Source organism: Aspergillus melleus (genome assembly GCF_016097325.1).
Source record: "Aspergillus melleus strain CBS 546.65 chromosome Unknown contig1, whole genome shotgun sequence".
Classification (NCBI taxonomy): Eukaryota; Fungi; Ascomycota; class Eurotiomycetes; order Eurotiales; family Aspergillaceae; genus Aspergillus; species Aspergillus melleus.
Genome location: NW_025763370.1, coordinates 3,938,543 through 3,957,658, shown reverse-complemented (window position 1 = coordinate 3,957,658; position 19,116 = coordinate 3,938,543). Strand labels below are relative to the sequence as shown.

The 19,116-nt window shown below is 52.0% G+C and overlaps 8 protein-coding genes across 8 annotated transcripts; 5 read left to right on the top strand and 3 right to left on the bottom strand.

The window, feature by feature from the left end:
- The first annotated feature begins 895 nt into the window (after positions 1–895).
- fhdA (putative transcription factor Tos4) lies at positions 896–3,451 on the top strand. Its single transcript, XM_046083047.1, has 2 exons — positions 896–2,849; positions 2,905–3,451. The coding sequence occupies exons 1-2, from the start codon at positions 1,317–1,319 to the stop codon at positions 2,929–2,931; spliced, it is 1,560 nt and encodes a 519-aa protein (XP_045939004.1). The 5' UTR covers positions 896–1,316; the 3' UTR covers positions 2,932–3,451.
- A 606-nt stretch (positions 3,452–4,057) lies between these two features.
- Positions 4,058–4,393, top strand: LDX57_001404 (uncharacterized protein; the record flags this gene model as incomplete). Its single annotated transcript, XM_046083046.1, has 1 exon — positions 4,058–4,393. One exon carries the CDS (start codon positions 4,058–4,060, stop codon positions 4,391–4,393), a length of 336 nt encoding a protein of 111 aa, XP_045939003.1.
- A 675-nt stretch (positions 4,394–5,068) lies between these two features.
- NMD2 (mRNA decay protein) lies at positions 5,069–8,944 on the top strand (the record flags this gene model as incomplete). Its single annotated transcript, XM_046083045.1, has 7 exons — positions 5,069–7,300; positions 7,358–7,649; positions 7,704–7,861; positions 7,915–8,193; positions 8,257–8,574; positions 8,628–8,769; positions 8,835–8,944. 7 exons carry the CDS (start codon positions 5,069–5,071, stop codon positions 8,942–8,944), a joined length of 3,531 nt encoding a protein of 1,176 aa, XP_045939002.1.
- Positions 8,945–10,349: 1,405 nt separating this feature from the next.
- On the bottom strand, positions 10,350–11,582 carry MIA40 (coiled-coil-helix-coiled-coil-helix domain-containing protein; the record flags this gene model as incomplete). The annotated part of the gene is made up of 3 exons (XM_046083044.1): positions 10,350–10,656; positions 10,770–11,139; positions 11,384–11,582. 3 exons carry the CDS (start codon positions 11,580–11,582, stop codon positions 10,350–10,352), a joined length of 876 nt encoding a protein of 291 aa, XP_045939001.1.
- Positions 11,583–11,712: 130 nt separating this feature from the next.
- LDX57_001401 (uncharacterized protein) lies at positions 11,713–13,748 on the top strand. Its single transcript, XM_046083043.1, has 3 exons — positions 11,713–12,552; positions 12,614–12,746; positions 12,810–13,748. The coding sequence occupies exons 1-3, from the start codon at positions 12,360–12,362 to the stop codon at positions 13,285–13,287; spliced, it is 804 nt and encodes a 267-aa protein (XP_045939000.1). The 5' UTR covers positions 11,713–12,359; the 3' UTR covers positions 13,288–13,748.
- Positions 13,392–14,990, bottom strand: LDX57_001400 (Zn(II)2Cys6 transcription factor domain-containing protein; the record flags this gene model as incomplete). The annotated part of the gene is made up of 4 exons (XM_046083042.1): positions 13,392–14,057; positions 14,124–14,261; positions 14,312–14,875; positions 14,937–14,990. 4 exons carry the CDS (start codon positions 14,988–14,990, stop codon positions 13,392–13,394), a joined length of 1,422 nt encoding a protein of 473 aa, XP_045938999.1.
- Positions 14,991–15,350: 360 nt separating this feature from the next.
- THI80 (thiamine diphosphokinase) lies at positions 15,351–16,622 on the top strand (the record flags this gene model as incomplete). The annotated part of the gene is made up of 3 exons (XM_046083041.1): positions 15,351–15,465; positions 15,676–15,755; positions 15,813–16,622. The coding sequence occupies 3 exons, from the start codon at positions 15,351–15,353 to the stop codon at positions 16,620–16,622; spliced, it is 1,005 nt and encodes a 334-aa protein (XP_045938998.1).
- Positions 16,623–17,374: 752 nt separating this feature from the next.
- Positions 17,375–18,622, bottom strand: LDX57_001398 (uncharacterized protein; the record flags this gene model as incomplete). Its single annotated transcript, XM_046083040.1, has 3 exons — positions 17,375–18,089; positions 18,212–18,460; positions 18,543–18,622. The coding sequence occupies 3 exons, from the start codon at positions 18,620–18,622 to the stop codon at positions 17,375–17,377; spliced, it is 1,044 nt and encodes a 347-aa protein (XP_045938997.1).
- Positions 18,623–19,116: the final 494 nt, after the last annotated feature.

The window sequence follows — 19,116 nt, the reverse complement described above, 5'->3', positions numbered from 1 at the left end:
GAGTTTAGTTTCCACTACGGAGTACCACCTACCTTGGACCTAGGTTGGTAGTACTCCGTACGCCGTGCCTAGTAGACCCTGCTAAGGTAAAAGGAGTCAGCCGCCGCGTTTGTTTGCTTGAAATACTGCGTAATAACTAGGAGCGAATAAGCAGTATTCGTAATGAGGGGGTCAGTGAGAGGAAAATTCGGTGGTTGCAGTAGCGCTCTCTACTTGTTGGGTTTTTTGAATCTAGGGTTGGCGACGAGACATGTTCCATGTCCGATCACATTTTTCGGCGGGGAACGCGGCCTGATCGGCCCCTATGATATCTGGGTAAGTTATAATGAGAGGGATCAATGACAGTTTTTCAATATGAGAAAATCTGAATGTGGCCCTCAATAGGAACAATCCACAGTTTACACAATAGTGAATACCTTGCTATACAAGAAGTACAAATGGAAAATGCATTCCTTGTTACGCAATAGGCTCCTGTCACGATTACCGTGCAGGGTATGGTCCAATCAGCGACGAGAAACCTCGGGATCGTGCACATGGCTGTTCCCCTTCGGGACTAGCGCCCCTGCCATCGCCGAGAGACGCTGCACGTGACCAGGCGCGAGTCCCGTGACTCGAACCAAAGAACGCGGGCCAGGTGATGAGCAGACGCGGGGAGACGCGCCGTGAGAGTGCCTGCCTGGGTGCCTGACACGCTCATCAAGGGCTGTCGCAGGAGTTGTAGAATTGCTGGGGATTCTTTTCTGGTCTTTTAGTCACCTCAAATTCTTTGCAACCGGAATTTCTTGCACATTCGACCAATATGCAGTGCAATGCATAGTTTGCGAAGGTCAGGCCGTGAGGCTGCGCGAGGTTAGTGGTGGACCTCGTCGGCGCCTATCGAACGCGTCTCGGGTTGTAAGCGTGCATTTCCGCGCTGGAAGGACGAGACGCTCCGTTCCGGCAGGCAAAGCATTCCACCACACACCATTTCTCACCCTTTTCGTTTTTATGCTTCTCGCTCTTTTTCTCCCCTGGCAATTCCAGTTCAGTCACTCGCCCCAACCTCCCTGGCTTCTTGCCCTGGAGGAAAAAGTGTCAACGTTCGTTCTTTTTTCTTCTTCCTTCGTCTCGTCCTAAATTTACGCTTTATTCACCTTGTTTCCTTTCCTTGTCCCCTGGTCCCCTCGCGTGACTCTCGACCCTCTCCTCTCCCATAGAAATAGACCCCCTATTCGACCTCGACGCGGCTCTCAATTGAAAACTTCTGTCCCCTCGAGGCCTCTGCTTAACGCCCAGAGCAGCGTGTCCGGTGCTTGGAGCAACCGTTCCATAGCATCATGGAGTCTTCTCCCCCGAGGAGTAGCTCTGCTGCTCCCGTGGCAGGCATGAAGCGTCCGGCGTCCCTGTTGCCCGCTTTCGAGCCATTGAGCTCTTCCCCGTCTCTCCCTCGGCCCCAGAAGCGTGTAGCACGCGATGACCATGGGGCTGTCTCGACCTATCCGACTCCCGTCCCGACGTCCTCGACTCACATCATGTCGTCCTCCCCGCCTCGAATGGCCCTGCCTCGACCCGCATCGCGTCGTAACCTCACCTCGAGCAGCTCCGAGCGTACCCCTCTATCTGCCGTCCCGACTCTGATGCTCTCAGACTCCGGCGAGCCCCTTCTCATGGGCAGATCGAGCGTCTCCTGCCATCACCAGCTCGCCGCTAACCGTATGATTTCGAGGATACATGTCAAGGCCACCTATAAACCGGCACCGAACCCCTTCGACCGAGATAGGGTAGAGATCATGTGCATGGGATGGAACGGGATTAAGTTGCACTGCCAAGGGAAAACATATGATTTGGCGAAGGGAAAGACTTTCACGTCCGATATCAAGGATGCCGATATCATGATTGACGTTCACGACGCACGCGTTTTGGTGCAATGGCCGCGTGGCGAGAAAAGGGATTATGCCTCGACCGACTCCGAACATACTTGGGAGGAGACCACCCCCAAACGCAATGGGCAGTCTCGTCGCAGCTTGCAGGATAGCCCTAGTGTGGAGCGTCGACGTTTGGCCTCCCCCGTGTCACCGTCCCCGGCGGTCAAGTCCCTGGTCCCCCCATCTTCTCCACTCTATACCCCGACTCGCTCGCGCAATGCCGTGGTTGTGTATGAAGACGAGGCCTCTCCTGTCCGCGCCACTAGCTCTGCAGATGATCTCACGTCTGAAACCTTCCACGACCCCTCTTCCGCTGTAGACCTTCTGCAGAGCTCCCAGTCCAGTGAACTGAGTGACCTGAGTAAGCACGACGAGTTGTCTGATCACGATGAGGAGAACGACCCCATCATCCACTCGTTTGGACCCTTTGGAGAGAACATCCTGCCCCGTATGGCTTCTTTCACAGCCGACGAGTCACCCGTTCGTCCTCCGCGTCCTGGCAACCAATCTTCTACTCAACCCCTCCAGCCCACCCAGTCACCTCGGCAGCCTTCCAAGGCCGCAAATCACGCCGAAAGTGCACCCAGCAAGCCGGAGCCGCTTGATGAGGGCCTGGAACGCGTCCAGAACCACGCCATCAACCAGCTCGCCTTCTCGCGCCTTTCTTCGACCCCATTCTCAACCATCTTGAGCAACCTTCCTCCCACTCTGTGGAGACAGGACCACCGTTCCGGCAAGGGACCGTCCAAAGAACAAATCCTCTCCGTCATTGATACCACCAAGTGCATTGGCAAGGTTGCTCGGGAGGGGAAAGATGCGGCCGGAAAGCCTCTGGAAAGCGAATACTACTACATTCCGGACTTTGACGAAGATGACATGCGACGGGAAGCCGTTGTGCATGATCTCCGCAAGCCAGGTCTTCGGAACTGTAGAAAGCAGCACAAGGTATGTCGACTGATCTCACAGCTCCTGACCGTTCCATGCAACTGACCATATCCAGCAATACTTCTGGCGCAAGCCCAAATAAATCCAGCGCCTTAAGATGACCTGTTAAAAAGCCAACCTTCTGTTCAGTCTCCTGATAATATTTTCGCCCAACCGTTTTAGTACATATTTGCAATGTTTTTGTTCTTATTTTTCCCTTCATGGACTCGCATAGCGTGGCGTGGGCATACCCTGTCTCTGATTTTTACGTCGTTGAATGAAGGTGTACGATGTATGTTGATTTTTCTCTTTTACCCCCTTTGGTTTCTATCGCTTTCCTTCTCTTCTGCCTCCTGTTTTCAAACGATAGAGGCCCGTTTTGTTTCCGGTCCACGTGCGATGTCTACCTCTGTTGTTTCATTTCTGTCGACCAGATCATGTGCTTAACATGGCCTGACGGTCTTCGCCATCATTGTATCACAGTGATGCGTATGCTTTTGCGGGCATCGTTGTCTTCGGTGACATGCCTGTATGATCTTATTGGAATTCCAGTCCTGTCTGCCAGGCAGCTTGCGGGGAGGTTGTGTCACCTCGCCACCCCTGGCAGAGTTATGATGTGTATGTTACCAAAATATCTTGCAGGGAACAAAAAATGCACTTAGTTCTTTTGTCACTTTTGTTGTTCACTACATTGACTGCTCAACACGTGCTCGGTCTATCATTGATCCGATGTCCTGTACATTTCCTTTTCGAGCACAGCACCGCCTATCACGTGCACCTGTCACTGTGAGGCGTAGTCGAGACTGCTCGATGCCATCGACCGTCCGTCACTTTGACGCATGATCTTCAAATCGTCTGATTTTCACATACCTCTCGTTATACAAGATTAGGATAACCCCGGCACTTATTGGCTACGTGACAGGGAATCATGATCGGACTGAGACGTCAACGTACGTCCGGATTCGCCACAGACCATAACGCGATGACTTGACTTGTCGCACAGGACGGACTACATATGAAGCTTCCCTGCACTCGACTCGACACTGCTGCTAGCTTTCCGAGATCTATCTTTCTCAAGCAAAGCCACCAAAAGCTTCTATCTTGCCATACACTTGAACTCTTTGCAAGTCGTTGGCCTATCTACTTACTATACCTCCTAAGTACTACACACCACAATTCCGAGCGAACAGACCATCGCAAAAAAGGTCCCTCTACCTCTACTGCCCCCGATGGACCGAACAATCAACCGAACCATCCATCCCTTCTCTTATCCAAGATCGACAGAGGAGGATGCCTCGTTCAGCGATCAATCTGGTGAATTTCTCACCATACAAACCGACATCCAGACCACCCTCCTTCCCGGAAATCCAAATAGATTCGGGACAACCAATCCACCGCTCCAGACTCTCAGTAGCGATCCAGAACCCCGGGTCCTGGCGAAGCCGTGGAGACCATCCGATGCCCACGCGCATAGCTGGAGCGAGGAGGATCGGAAACATGAGCTGCAGGCACGGTTGTTGGATGTGGAGAAGGGTGTAAATGCTGGGTTTACGGAGACCGAGTAGGATGTGCTTGCAGGGTTGGGTTAGCATGTTGCGGTGAAATTGATGTAATGTGATCGATGGATGAGGCGACGGGAAGGTAAAAGTCTGATGTTCATTGCATTGTTCCAGTATGCCACCGTGTATCTCCGGATGAGCAGCAGAGAATGTCCACTGAGTAGAATGTTATCGGAGATCTCCTTCATTCAACTGTAGGCACAAGCAGGTGACAAAGGCCGCTAAACCCAAAGGGGCAGTGAATGCATATCCTCAAAAAGGCGTCCGCCTTTCTTTGCCGCAGGACCGCCTTCCGTTTCCCACTTTCGTCGCCCGCAGTCGGTCCAGCACAGCTTTTCCAACATCCCTCTCTCTCATTCATCCCTGCACGCATGCTGTCTTCACTTTCCAGACGTTGCGCGTCATTTTTCTTCACCGTGTTTTACCAATGTGGCGTTTAAGTCACGTATGCGCTTTCCTTTCCGACTCATTGAAAGGACCCCACGACAGCTGAAATAGACTCCGGCGGGATTCCTGAGAACCGACCATAAGAGATGGAGCGCCAACGGAAGCGTACAGATCCCCGCCGACCCAATCCAGTATCTATTTTCTACCCTGTGATCGATTCGCTAACGGATGTGTACAAATTTATAGGGGAGCTTCGCGATCTCAATGAGAGGGCCTGGACTGGCGAAAGTGGTAATGATCTCCCCTCCTACCTTGCCCTTTGCTTCTTGTTTGTCCCACACCTCGACGGAGGTTATTTCTGTGCTTATTTCTAACCCCTGTCCGTCGTTTGCCTGCGTGCTCGAAATAGATATTTTTCCGGTCAGCAAATCTCTCGACTCGGCTCTGAAGAAAAACACCGCCTTCATCAAGCGTCTTCGGACGGGAATTAACGCCTCCGCCCAATCAACCTTCTTGGCCGACATCCGTACCCTGTCGCTCCACAAGTATCTCTCCGAGATCATCGCCGCTTGCTACGAGGGACTCTGCAAACTGAAGACGCCCGGCGAGATCGCCACTGGGGTTGAAATCACCAGTGCCCTGCATCAGCGTTTCGGCCCCGCCGAGTTCACGAGACAGATTGGCTGGCTTCTGGGTCGAGGACTCAGCACACCGGACAAGGGACAGTTGAAAGCCCTCAGCCAGGAGGTTCGCGAGCGCGAGGAGAAAGAGCGGCTTTCTCGGCATCGGGTGCTGTTGCGAGTGGTCACGGAGCTCTGGTTGGTCGGAGTCCTCCGGACTTTGGATGACATCGAGCGGCCGGAGGATTTAGGCACGAAGGGCAAAGATGGCGTCGTCGGGAAGGTGCCTGATGGTCCGTCCAAAGCCAAGGCCCCGTCTGCAGTCCGAGACAACGATAAAGAGGCCGAGCCGTTTCCGCTGGAAGTGTTGAAGGATCTCCTGGGACATGATCGGGACCACACCAACTTGCCACTTGCAGTTTTGTTTGTGAAGAGCTTCAGTTGGGAGGTTTTGGGAGCCAGATCCGTCGAAGAGGGCCGGAAGACCGTCGAGGCGGATGGTGCGGTGACGTCTGGAACTGCTACCGAGGCTTCGAATAGCCAGGAGGAAGCGGAAGACGCGCCGGCCGGCGAGGATGATCCTCCACTTGCCTCCGAGAAGATCCAATCACGCTTCAAGAGTATCTTCAATCGCTACCTGGAGGATGTCAAGGCACACGTGGTACGCGACCAGAGAGCGTTGGCTGCGCAGAGCCGTCGGAATGCAGAGGCCTATGTCAAAAGCGGCGAGATCTTCGAAGATCGCCAGGCCAACTTTGATAAACAGACAAAGACGCTTGAGAAATTGATCACCAACACTCAAACCTTGTGTGAAGTCCTAGGCGCGGAGATGCCGGCCTTGGCGGAGCAGGAATCATCGGACCCTACATCTAATGGTGGCATCGGCCTTGTCAAGACGTCTGAGTATCTGCGAGGCCAAGGTGAGGGAGCTGGTATCTGGGAAGATGAAGAGGAGAGGCGTTTCTACGAGAACCTCGTTGATCTCAAGGGCAAAGTTCCGGCTGTACTACTGGAGGATGGCAAGAAGAAAAAGCCCGAGTCCGAGGAGGCGACCAAGAAGAAGGCAGACGATGAACCTGCTGTGGATTCGGTTGCCGAGAAGCAAGACGCAAACGCCCAACCCCAGTCAGCCGAAGAAAAGGTCGAGGCAGATGATCAATCCACGGCAATCGCCAGCAGGACGGTCGGAGCCCAGGTCGATGGACTTCTGGCCAAACTCCCCGAACTGCAGACCAAGGATCATGTTGACCAACTGGCGCTGGATTTCTGCTTTCTGAACTCGAAAGCGTCGAGGAACCGACTCATCAAGGCTGTTTCGGATGTTCCTAAAGGCCGTATCGATCTCTTGCCTTTGTACTCACGTTTGGTCGCGACCCTTGGACAATATCTTCCTGATATCCCTCAAGGATTGACCACTTATCTCGATGAAGAATTCCGCAGCCTTCAGCGCCGGAAATCAAAGGAATTTCTCGGCCAAGTCCGGATGAGCAATGTTCGCTACCTCGCGGAGTTGACCAAGTTTGGTGTTGTTCCGGAACACATTATCTTCCATTGTTTCAAGGTTTCGCTTGATGACTTCTCCCGCATGAACATTGAAATCATCGGACACCTTTTGGAGAACTGTGGTCGCTATTTGCTTCGCAACCCGGACACTTCTCCAAGAATGGCCTCGTTTTTGGAGACACTCAGTCGAAAGAAAGCGGTTCAGCATCTCGGCCAGCAAGAGCGAATGATCATTGAGAATGCGGTTTACTACGTCGACCCGCCCCCGAGGCCGGCCATCCAACAGAAAGAACGAACTCCCATGGAGTCGTACATCCGGAAGTTGATTTACTTGGACATGAACAAGCGCAACTACACCAAGATCTTGAAATCAATCCGCAAACTTCATTGGGAGGAGCAGGAGGTAAGCATGAATCTTCATTTCAACTAGCTTCCGATCGTTAACAGTTCCTGCTCGTAGGTGGTCGACATTTTGGAGCGTGTCTTCAGCAAACCGGTGAAGGTCAAATACGGAAATATTCACCTTCTAGCGATCTTGATCAGTGCTCTTTACAGATACCATCAGGACTTTGTGATTGGCATCGTGGACAATGTTCTCGAACAGATCACGCTTGGACTTGAGCAGAATGAGTTCAAGTTCAACCAAAAGCGTGTCGCTGAAGTCAAGTATCTGGGGGAATTGTACAACTATAAGATGATTGATTCACCGGTGATCTTTGATACCTTGTATCGCATTGTCACGTTTGGTCATGGTGAGTCAATTTAGGCGATAAAGGTTCTTTTGCATTCGCTCATGAATTTAACAGAAGGTGGCACCCCGGTTCCTGGGAAACTCAACGTCCTAGATCTGCCCGACGATTTCTTCCGAGTTCGCTTAGTTTGCACTTTGCTCGATACGTGTGGCCATTGTTTCGACCGAGGTTCGGCGAAGAAGAAGCTTGATTTCTTCTTGACTTTCTTCCAGGTAATTTTTCGCTCTTTGTCTGATGCAAAGGTTTGTGCTTACGAAGTCAATAGTATTACATGACCACGAAGGACCCATTGCCTATGGACATCGATTTCCTCGTTCAAGACACGTACTCAATGGCTCGTCCTCAGTGGAAGCTGGTGACAGACCCACAGGAAGCTACGCGCATCTTTGGCGAGGCTGTTGCTCAGAACTACAAGACGCAGGATTCCGAGAGACCCGCGGAACCGGATGACGATGATGCTGAAAGTAGCTCATCCGATGAAGGTCTGGAGGAAGACGCGATCCCCGAGGTCGAGGATGAGCAGGAATCGAGCGAGGAGGATGAAGTAAGGATTTACCCTGAAAGTGCCCATATCAAACCATGGCTTGTGCTAATAACCGCCTGTTAGGTCTCTGGCCCCAACGCCGAGCAGAATGGCGACAGCGATTCCGAGGATGAACAGATCTTCGTCACCAGGCAGGAAGAGGAACGTGACCCGCAGGCTGAAGCCGAGTTTGATCGTGAGTTTGAGAAGATGATGGCGGAGAGCATGGACTCGAGGAGATTCGAACGCAAGGGTGTCTTTGATATACCTCTGCCTATGAAGCGCGCTGGCCGGGAACCTTCGGCTTCCGACAATGCGCCGGAGGTGCCGGAACAGCAAACGCAGCAAGCGCAGCCAACCATGGCATTCTCTTTGATGACCAAGAAGGGCAACAAGCAACAGGTATGTCCTCTGCTTTGCATACCCACGGAAAATAGCATGCTGACGCAACATAGACTCGCACCATTGACCTGCCGTCCGACTCCAACCTCGCCGTGGCCATGCGAAGTCAACAACAAGCCGACCGCGAGGAACAGCAGCGCATCAAGAACCTGGTCTTGAATTATGAAATGTCAACAGACACGGAAACGCCCGAAGGTGAGCGACCCTTGAACAAACAACCATACATGTCTGCATCATTCATTCTAACATATCCCGATCAGCAACAACCGATAAAAAGACTCCTCACCGCGACACGCAGCTCAACAAGTCCAACGCCAATCGCACTGCCTTCCGCTCCCGCAAGCTGCAACTCAGTGACGTGAATTGGTAATTGGATTGGAATCAAACAGCACCGATTCATTGATACCAACACGGTATTCACTCTCAACCAATCAATAAACTTGAAGGAGGTTGCGCAGGTTAAGTCGCCTTTTCTTTACCTGCCGGTTACCATAGCGGTAATGATGGCGAAACCTGCAAAGCGACACGGCATCTATTCAATATCCACCAAGACGGAGCCATGAGCTTCGGCCGATCGGCTGAGATTCTTACATTTTCGACCCATTCCATGAGTATGCTAGACTGCGCTTCTTACATCTACACCTCACATTTCAGGGTATTGGATCTCACGTGGCGGTGGACATGTTATTCATCTATGACATGACAGTCTCAACCATGACGAATGGATTGATGGAATCATGGATATGGATATCATCGAGAGAAAACACCAGGATGAGGAAGAGCGGACGAGTCAAACGTGATACATCGTTTGTCTCAGCCGAATTCGGTTTCCTGTGCTGTAGAGCGAGCGAGCGAGCTTCACTGGCCTGCTTAGGATAGGATGTATTCGAGCAAGATCCATCCATTCGAATTCGAACATCCTCCAGGAATCTAGGTTAGATCGCTAGCAGCTTTTACAAATTGATATAGTTCATTTCATGAATTTGATAAGGATTGTTGACATCATCAAATTACGAATTCCGTGACCAGTTTTATTAAAGACAAAATCTAGTATATTTACTTTCTTTACTCCTTACCTACCTACATACATACAAACGTAGCCAAGTTGAATCCTTCGACACGACCAACTCAAAGAAAGTGCTTGCTGACTGACTAACTGACTGATTTGATACCTATACAAACGACCCAATTCTATTTCTATCATCAACTCTCGCTTCAACCTAAGGTCTCGACGTGAACAAACATACAAGTACAGTAGGTTACATGATAGGGGCAAGGGAAAACCAAAAAGGAAACGGGGAACTAGAACACGAAACATAGCCAATAGGAAAAGAAATGATAAAAGACATAAGTGGGAATGATGTATGCTGAAAACTTTCCAAGGAGAATGAAGAAACAGATGAATATGAGAGATGGGTTGAAGGGGAAAGGGAGGAAGAAAGGGGGGGGAAGGAAAGAACGGGGGAAATATGAATAGAAAGAAGAGAGGAGAGGAGAGGAGAAGATGAGATGCTCATGTAAGAAGAGAAGAGAAAGAAAAGAAAAGTCAAGAAACAGAACCAAGAGGGGAGAACAGATAACGTGACTCGCTTTTTTCGAAATGATGTCCTTTATATCGAAATCAAATACCGTTTCCTCCATCTCTTCTCAACTTTTCCTCTCTTCTCTTCTCAACTCCGTTCCCTTCTCTTGCTATTTCTCATCCGAACAGAGATTCATAGAGACAAGTCACTTTTATTTTTATTTAGTTCGTTCTGCTTTCGCAAATCCATGACTTATTTCTCCTTCTGTTCGTCGTTCTTGGCCTCCGTATCATGCCATGCCTTGGGCAGCAACTCGTCGCTCTCCGGCAACTCAGGTTGTCCGGCCGCGACAGACTTGGTCTCGGCGACGGTCTCCTTGGCACGAGCGCGCTTCTCATCGGGATGCGACGAGGCGTCAATCTCAGCGGCAGAAGCGGTAGACTGAGGGGCGACGGCGGCGGCGTCGTCGCTCACGGGAGCAGCAGCGGGAGCCTCCTCGTCATCGTCGATCTCGGCACCGTAGACCTCGGGATACTGCCGGAAGCAATCTTGCATGCCCCTATCACATTGGAACGAATCCGTTAGCTCAACCAGATCTAATCCAATTCCAACCCAGCCGCGGAGCGGAGCAAAGAACACATCCTCAAGAAGTTAGGAAAGGGTATCACGGACTTGAACTTCTCAATACAATCAATTCCCTTCGGCTCCTCGGTCGAGTAAACGAAGCAGCTGAACGCCGCCTTGAACTCCTCGCCGCAAGGACCATGCGCCATACCGCCCAGGCACGGGCACTCCCAGTTAATCTCGCCGGTTTCCGGGTTGAACGCGGCCTCCTGGCCGGCTTCCTCCTCGAGCTCCTCGGGGGATTTTAGGGCGGCTTCGGAGGCGGGCTGGTGCTGTTGTTGCGCATCGTCGGAGGGGGCGGGGATGGTGGATTTAGATTTGGACTCGGATTCCTTCTGTTCGCGGATCTTGGGCTTGATGGAGTCGAGGGTGAGAGAGGTGGCGGGTTCGGAGGGGGTGATTTGTTCGCGGAGGGAGACTAGTTTGAAGGATGGGTTAGTGGGGGGATTCAACACGGGGGCTTCCCAAGACCAGTATAATGAAAGAGAGAGAAAGAGAGATGAGAAGAGATATCCAAAGCGCGACGTGAACCCAATTGATGATATATCATCCACACCACGCCGCCTTCGCGGTCATCGACGGATTTTTTCCTCTCCTCGGTCTGTCTTGCCTCTCTTCTTTCTCCAGGTGTCTCCCGGAAACAATTCTTCGCATTGACGTACAAGACGGAGGCTCCGCGAACACGCTGGCCGTGTTATAGTAGTAGACCGCACCGGCCGCCAGACCGAGTCGGACGGCGGTGTTCTTCCAGCTCCTCGACTTAGAGGCCTCGGCGGGAGCGGTGCTTATCAATCGTCTGCTGGCCGGGCCACGGACTGTGGCCGGGGCGCGGAGGAGGACTCTAGAGGCGGGACGGAACATGATGGAGTCAAGGGGAGGAATTGGAAGAAAGAAAGAGGAAGGATGAAAGAGGAAGGGGAGAAGGAGGTGGGGAGGCGAGCGCAATGGGGGGTGGAAAGGAATGGAACGAGAAACGGCCTAAACCGGGATTGCGAGGCGGAGAAGAAGAAGAAAGTCGATCTGGAGAGGTCGACAAGATGTTGGTGCCTGAGGCTGCCACTTGCTGTTCGGGGACGGGTGGGTCACGTGCCTGGCTACGGCTACGTCATGGGTGTTCGTCAGAAGATGATCATACTATCTGTTATTAAAAACATGACTGATATTTAGATTGTTCAATGAAGCAGGAGTGTCATAGTATGAAGTCTCTGAGCGGCTTGTGTCAATTGGCTTATACTGGGCATGGAGCTATCTCAAACACAAGGCCCCGACTGGCGGAGAACCCAATGATATGCTTGGACTCTCTGGCCAAAGCCTAGTCTAGCGTCTACTCCTCGTATCCGGCACCAGATCAGCCACCATTGAATATGGCGTAGTGGTGTACTGACACCTAAGCCTGGCTGCCTGAGTAACTTAGTGAAATGCAACTTTGATACCTCGGACCATAAGCGCTAAACCCAAACGGGTCATCTACCGCGATGGCCCCACAAGGTCAGATCTATGAGCCTCCAGGGCAAAGACTCTGTCGCCAGGAAAATGTCTGAAAGGTATAAATTGGGTTCGGTAGAAGCCTTCTGTTCTCATGATTGTGGTGTTCCAATATAACTCTCTTTCTCAGCACGAAAAGTCTGCTTGTGAACAATGCCCTCCATCATCTCCGCTGACAGGCGTCATATCGCCATTGCCGAGCTCATTGTCTTCTCAATCATCCAGCTTGTCCAGTTTTATACCAGGTTTATTCAAGAGTGGCGGTATTGGCACCATGACAAGCGGAAAAGCTTGCCCCGTTGTACCATGTACTCTTGGATGGGACTGCTGGGTGTTCTGGCCCAGCGTATGCAAATCCACGCACCCTCTCCAGACTGACGGACAAGTGTAGCTGACGCCGTTGACAGTTCGAATTGCTGGATCTGCAATGACCATCTCAAACGCCAACCCAGGAAAGTCAATGCTCATTGCCGAAAACGTTCTTCAAGGCATCGGTCTCTCCCCGCTGATGTTCGAGGTGAGCCTTGTCTTGCTGCGAAGGTGAGTCTGGTATTTCGGATCTAGTCCGGTCCTTGACAAGCAACAAACTCACAACGAACATAGTGGCCAAGCCGGTCGTACGGGCCCGGGAAACTCAAGATACCCGAAGCAAATACGATTTGCTCTCACGTTGTTCCGATTCCCTATCTTCTTTTCGATTGTGTTGGTGGTAGTGGGAGCGTCCATACCGAACCGCATTTGCAAGATTGTCGGATCAATCATGCTGCCCATCGCATTTACGTTTGGATGTGGTCTGGCTGTCCTGCTGGCTGTGCAGTACCGGGCCATTCTCCCCAGAGCTTGTCACCGCTGTGTTTTGTTGGTGTTAGTGGCACTGCCTTTCCTTGTTGTGCGAGTTGCGCATTTCCTCCTTGCGGAATTTGGACCGCGAAAGTTCAGTTCGGCGGTGGGCGATACCGGTGTCATGGTGGGTATGGGGCTTGTGATGGAGGTGCTCATAACCATTTGTCTTTGGGCTGCTAGAGCTGTGGCAGAGCCATTCTGGTCGGTGCCTGTTGAGACGGAGGCGGAGGCAGCTTAAGTGGATGATTGGGTATTCCAAACGAGAGAGTCCAAAATTAGGTAGAAGAATGTATGTCAGACAGTGAGCAGGGTACGCGGCCCGAATAACGAGAGTATAGCAACTCAGTCCACCGGTATTTGAAAGTTTCTAGGCTGTACCGCTGCGTACGCTTTAGAAAGTCGTTCTAACCACACCTCGAGCCACGCCTTAGTGACAGGGTCGGCGGTTTCGTACGCCGCGCGCAATGAGAATCCCATTCGATACGGCCCCAGCATTCCGCGAGCATTATACTCGATTGACTGACAAATCAGGTCTCGAAAGTGGACAACTGTAGCCGCATGCTCACCAGGACAGCCACAGGCTCTAAGGATCTCATGCAAAAGCAACATGTAGGAATAGTAGCCGCAGAAGAGGGACCCGCTGTTCACGTCGGAGTAGACGAGGACGATAGGAAATAGCTTGTCCCCTGTTGATGACCGCATCTGGGTTGGAAGCGAAACGGTCGTAGAAAACTGCTCGTACCATGCAGACACTTTATTTATCATGTCATAAGACCTCGCCACGAGGTTTGCAATTCGCTGCTGCACCCGTGGTTCTGCCCGATCGGCTTGCTTCAAGTCATAGAGCTCATGTATGAGGCTCGGTGCAGAGGTGAAGAAGGCAAAGAACTCTTCCACCAGGCGGTCTAGCTTGGCTGACAATCCAGTGTTCACATGCTTCTCCATCACGGAATGCCAGGTGCTCGAAGCTAAAAAGCATTTCTGGCCTGAGAAAAGGGAATGCATAACCTGCGATGTGTGTCAGTAATGGGCTCGAAAGAAAATGACTTAGAAATGTAAGCTTGTAGAGCGTACAACCAAACCACGAGATGCCTTCAACAAAGTCAAGTCAAACTCGTCCACATAGCGCCCAAACCCCCTGATCTGCGTCAATTGACTCAAAGCCTGGGCATGTTTCATCCATGACACCGAGTCGGTCGTATTGGCGAAGAGCTTACCAAGTCAGTCATGATCAAACGCAGTAGTATTCGGGCACTACCCACCTCATACATACACAACAACAAAACAGCGCAAAACACCTCCGACGAAAGCCCCTCGGCAGGATTATCTAGCGATTTCCGAAGCCTCGCCAGCGCCTCTACATACGCGGATCTGGCATACCAAAGAGCCTGCTGATTCCCAACCACATTCCCGACATGATGAGAGACAAAGCACTTGATAGTCGAATCCAAGGTCCGATTGCGACCATAAACAGCCGGAAGACACCGGAGCCATCGCGAGATAACATAGGCCGAGTTTAACTGGTAGGGCTGGGAGACTTCGTCGAGGACAATGTCAAGGCTTTGCAGCACGTTAGAGTCGGCAGATGTTATTGATAGAGGACCAGAAGCTTGAGTTTGTAACTGATAGGCAGCCTGAGACACGACGTCCGTGCCAGTCTCAACATTCGTAGAACTGGTTTCATCCTTGGAGCTGCCGTCTTCTGTCTTTGGGCGTCGTCGGGAACGATAAGGCTTCCCTGCAACGAACTGAAAGCCCCGGTCATACCCGGGACAGGGTCTCCCGTAGGTCTCGCATCTCACGCACCCGGGGACCCTCTCGTCGCACTGAATTCTAGCATGAGCGACTCCATTTCTGGACAATAGACGGGGACGCAGGGCGTCGAACCTTGACTCGACGCTTGACACAAAGCAAGCACCCGTTGCTTCGAGAGACGCCCATATTCAGAGCATGACCGCAATCAGGTCCATCCGGATATAATCCTAGGAATGACCCCTCAGAAGAAGACGTGAATACGAGGTGGAAGAGTAGATCCATGTATGCTCTTAGTCAGCGCGGACAAGCCGGGTCAGTCTCCAGCCACACCACGCTAAGATACGCCACAGTTGGTGTCCCGCGATGTGGCGCATGCATTATTCCCATTGCGACGAGATTGTATAATTTGGATTCATCGATCCAGCATTCCCAATCAATAGAGGAAACCACTCGCCAGAATACAATTACAGACCCGCTACGGCCTACCTCATCACCTACTTCCTTCATTAGCCCCCATTTTCCCGGCTAGACCACCGCCCCAACTCAATGGAGTGGGATCCAACGCAGTTCTTCCGCGCCGACGACCCTCCCACGCCGTTCGCGCTGGTCGTTCTTAACCAACCAATAAACGAGAAGGCGTTTGCGGTGCTGAAGGGACACGGTGAGATCAGTCCATATTTATTTGAATCCAGCCCTGATCGCTGGACCTTGTAGTCCAGTCCATGTTTGCTTCCCATCCCTGTCCATCCGCCTGGTCTTCTTTTCTCCCCCGCAAAAATCATCCAGCCCTTGTCCAATCAACTATCTACCCTATACATGTATACCATGCCAACTAAGACCCCAAAGCTAACGCCACAACTGATTCATCAAGCATGCATCACGGTCTGCGCAGACGGCGGCGCAAATCACTACTATGATCTGATGAAAAGGCAAGGCCGGGAGGCTTTGGATGTACGTACATACCATTGGCACATGATACGTATAAGACAAACTGACCAGACCCTCTAGCTTCCTTCTCTCATAATCGGCGATCTGGACTCCATCTCACCAGACGTGAGAAGCCATTACACGGACCTAGGCGTGTCCGTCATCGAAGACAGAGATCAGTACTCGACTGACTTCACGAAATGTCTGAACTATCTGCGCTCGCATGCCCACGAGATTGTTGGTCGGGGGTCGGACACTACCACTAGCACCGCGATCGCCCCTTCTAGTGAAAGCACAGGGCCAGGGTCAAGGACAACCCCAGTCCTGAATACCCTCATCCTAGGCGGTCTAGGAGGGCGAGTAGACCAGGCGTTCTCGCAAATCCACCATCTGTACACGATGACGCAGGAGATGCAACATCAACAGCAGCAGGGACCTACGCAAGAAGAACACGAAAAACAAGAAGAAGGCAATCTATACCTCATCTCCGAAGAAAGTATCACGTTCATCTTACGACCAGGAAAGAATGTGATTCGCACGCCGGGGACGAATCGTCCTTTACCTCCTTCTACCACCTCTACCACCACCATAGGTGGCGGTGCAGCAGCAGCAGCAGCTACACCCTCATCTTCATCCCTAATACCCAGCGAACGACCCTTAAACGAAGGAGAGAACCACTTGCTAGAAGAAAACGTCGGCATAATTCCCCTCTCCGGGCCCGCGCGGATCACCACCTCCGGGCTCCAATGGGACGTGACGGACTGGGCGACCGAGATCGGGGGACAGTTGAGCACGAGCAACCATATCCGGGCGGACGTGGTGGAGGTGGAGAGTCAAGTGCCGGTGTTGTTTACGGTGGAGTTGGCGAGGAGGTTTAAGAGGACGAGGTAAGGTGGTGGGTTCTGATCTCCTGCCTGTTTTCAGTTGCTTTTTTTTTTCTCTCTTTATGGCTATACTTGGTTTACGGTTGGGTTTCTGATTTTAGATTATTGGAATTGGCATGGTAGAGTTTTGCATGGGTAGATTGAAGATACCGGATATCCCATAGATACTCAGTAGATAATTGTTATCATATATCCAGGCATGATAGAGCTATAACTCCAAATCGAAGCCCCATGCATCATAGATTTCAGTCAAGTCGAACATTACTCGTTCGCAGTACGCTAGATCGATGAAAACCAAGAAAAAAAAAGGAGGAATAATCTGGACCTGACCAATACATCCAAGGCGCCTCTCCCTAACCAATAAAGCAAAACACAAGCAAGATAAACTGAGTTACACAAGCGAGGACTCAAGAAATCAAGAAATGAGAAATCTCACACACTCATCACGCCGTAGAATAAAGATCAGCCCGAAAACGAGAGGATATCAAAAGACGGTAATCGCAGCGACAAACGCCGACAGCAGTAGCACCGTCCGCCAGAAAAGAAGACAACCAACCCTACCCAAACAGCCAAGGAAATCTACTGCAAAGATCCTCTATGGCAGTAACAGCAACCGGGCTTCCGATACAGCAGGCAGATGGATCTCTGCCCATCTTCTCACCGTCCATACAGTTACGCCGTATCAGCATCATGCTTCAACAACAATCAAACAGTCCTCGTACCTCGAACCCGACAGACAGGTTGTGAGCAGGCATATATTTACTTCTTCAGAATGGCCTCGTACAGAGTCCCGATCGTTCCGATGGCAGAACCGGTCAGTATGCCGGCCCATTGTCCGGGAACGGAGGTGTTCACTGTCTGGATAGAGGTGTCGCTGAAGACATTCCAGAACGTAAATCCATTCGCATACACTAGGTACGCGACCAAAGCCTTGGCGATGTTGAAGCTTAGAGGATCGAAGGTAGTCTGAGCGGCACGGCTCCGGCGTGTATTCAAGGCAGGGCCTCCGCTAGTCTGCCGACTCAGGTTGAAGAAATAGGCGACGGTCAAGGGCAGGAAAAGGCTGGTGAGAAGCCAAAGCGAGAGCGGCGCCCAGAATGTGCCCTCCACCAACTTGAAGAGATCGGGGACCTTGATGGCGAATTCGGAAGAGTGGATGGCCTCCACTGCCGGAACGCTGGTCACGTAAACCAGCGGCAGGAGTGTGCGAAAGAGACCGGCTCCTTCCAGGGCAACGAACAGGATTTCGACGGCCTTGACGCTGCTCAAGATGGAGCGCAGCGCATGCGAACGCTCCCGGACGCCTAACACGGTCCACGCGTCGCCAATGCGCTTGCCCCAGACAGCGGTCTGGCGGTCAATCGCGTCGGTCACAACAGCCGGGGATGGCGGCAACGGCGGCTCAACGGCCATTAGCGGGCTGCGACCGGGGGTAGTTGTCGCAATCACTCGTGGCGACGCATCGGAGTCGTCTCTGTAACATGAGTACGTTAGATTCCATCCGTCGCATAGATCATCCTAAAGAGTGGGAGCGCGCCCGTGCGCGACGCGCGCCACATCGCAGAGGTCACGGGAACGTGAACGGGAACAACCTACGTCTGTTCGATCTCCTCCTTTGCCTTCCGTCCGCGACGTGCCGATCTGGGAGGATCCAACTTGGTCGGTGACACCTTGGTCGGCGACGGCTCTGACTTGGGCTCCCTCTTTGTTGGCGACAGACGGGGGCTTTGCGACAGGCGGCGGTAGTACTCAGCCAGCCGCTCGTCATTCTGGAAGATAGACTGGTTGGATTGAAGGTGATCGTCGAGAGTGGTGACCAGCTCGGGTTTATTTAAATCCTCATAGCTGTAGCGGGTTATGAGTTAGAACAATGCGGGAGTTGGGGGATCGATGATAGGGGATCGATAACGGCTACGGGCCGACGTACTCCTGGAGATCAGTAGCCTCCGCAAACTCCACTAGTTGAGGCTTGCGTAGCTTCTGCAAATAAGGCAAAGCGTTGGACATGATGAGATGGAAATGATGAAGAGGGAAGTAGACAAGGATGACGCGCACGGAACAGGATCCACTAGAACCATGCGACGACAGATACCGTGCAAGGGGTGGGGGAGGAAGGCAGTTTAAGTATGAGGGGGAGGGGAGAGTAGCGCGGATAGAAGCGATAAACAAACAAGCCGAGACGAGGGAGGGCCGAGAAGTAGAAAGAGGGAAAGGAAGGGAAGAGAAAGAGAGGGAGTGACGGGGGGGGGGGGGGGGGGGGGGGAAGAAAGAAGGAACAGAAGACAGAAGTACAAGTCAGAATGGAATAACAGGGCGGGGCTGACCGCATCCGTCTTTGTTTACTTTTGGGCGGGTCCCGCCCGGCGCGTGTTTACTTCCAAGTCCAGGGAATGTTGTCTGTTGTCAATTGTCAATTGTCAATCGTCCTGCTCTATCATTTTATCTGTTCTGATGTGATGTAATGTTATGGTACACGAGGCCTCTCTGGCCAGTCTAAAGTC

Bases quoted from the DNA above. Each gene is read 5' to 3' on its own strand.
- fhdA (XM_046083047.1), top strand. From the start codon at position 1,317: ATGGAGTCTTCTCCCCCGAGGAGTAGCTCTGCTGCTCCCGTGGCAGGC. The intron at 2,850-2,904 runs GTATGTCGACTG...GACCATATCCAG, and splicing joins ACTGTAGAAAGCAGCACAAG to CAATACTTCTGGCGCAAGCC.
- LDX57_001401 (XM_046083043.1), top strand. From the start codon at position 12,360: ATGCCCTCCATCATCTCCGCTGACAGGCGTCATATCGCCATTGCCGAG. The intron at 12,553-12,613 runs GTATGCAAATCC...CGCCGTTGACAG, and splicing joins GCTGGGTGTTCTGGCCCAGC to TTCGAATTGCTGGATCTGCA. The intron at 12,747-12,809 runs GTGAGTCTGGTA...CAACGAACATAG, and splicing joins AGCCTTGTCTTGCTGCGAAG to TGGCCAAGCCGGTCGTACGG.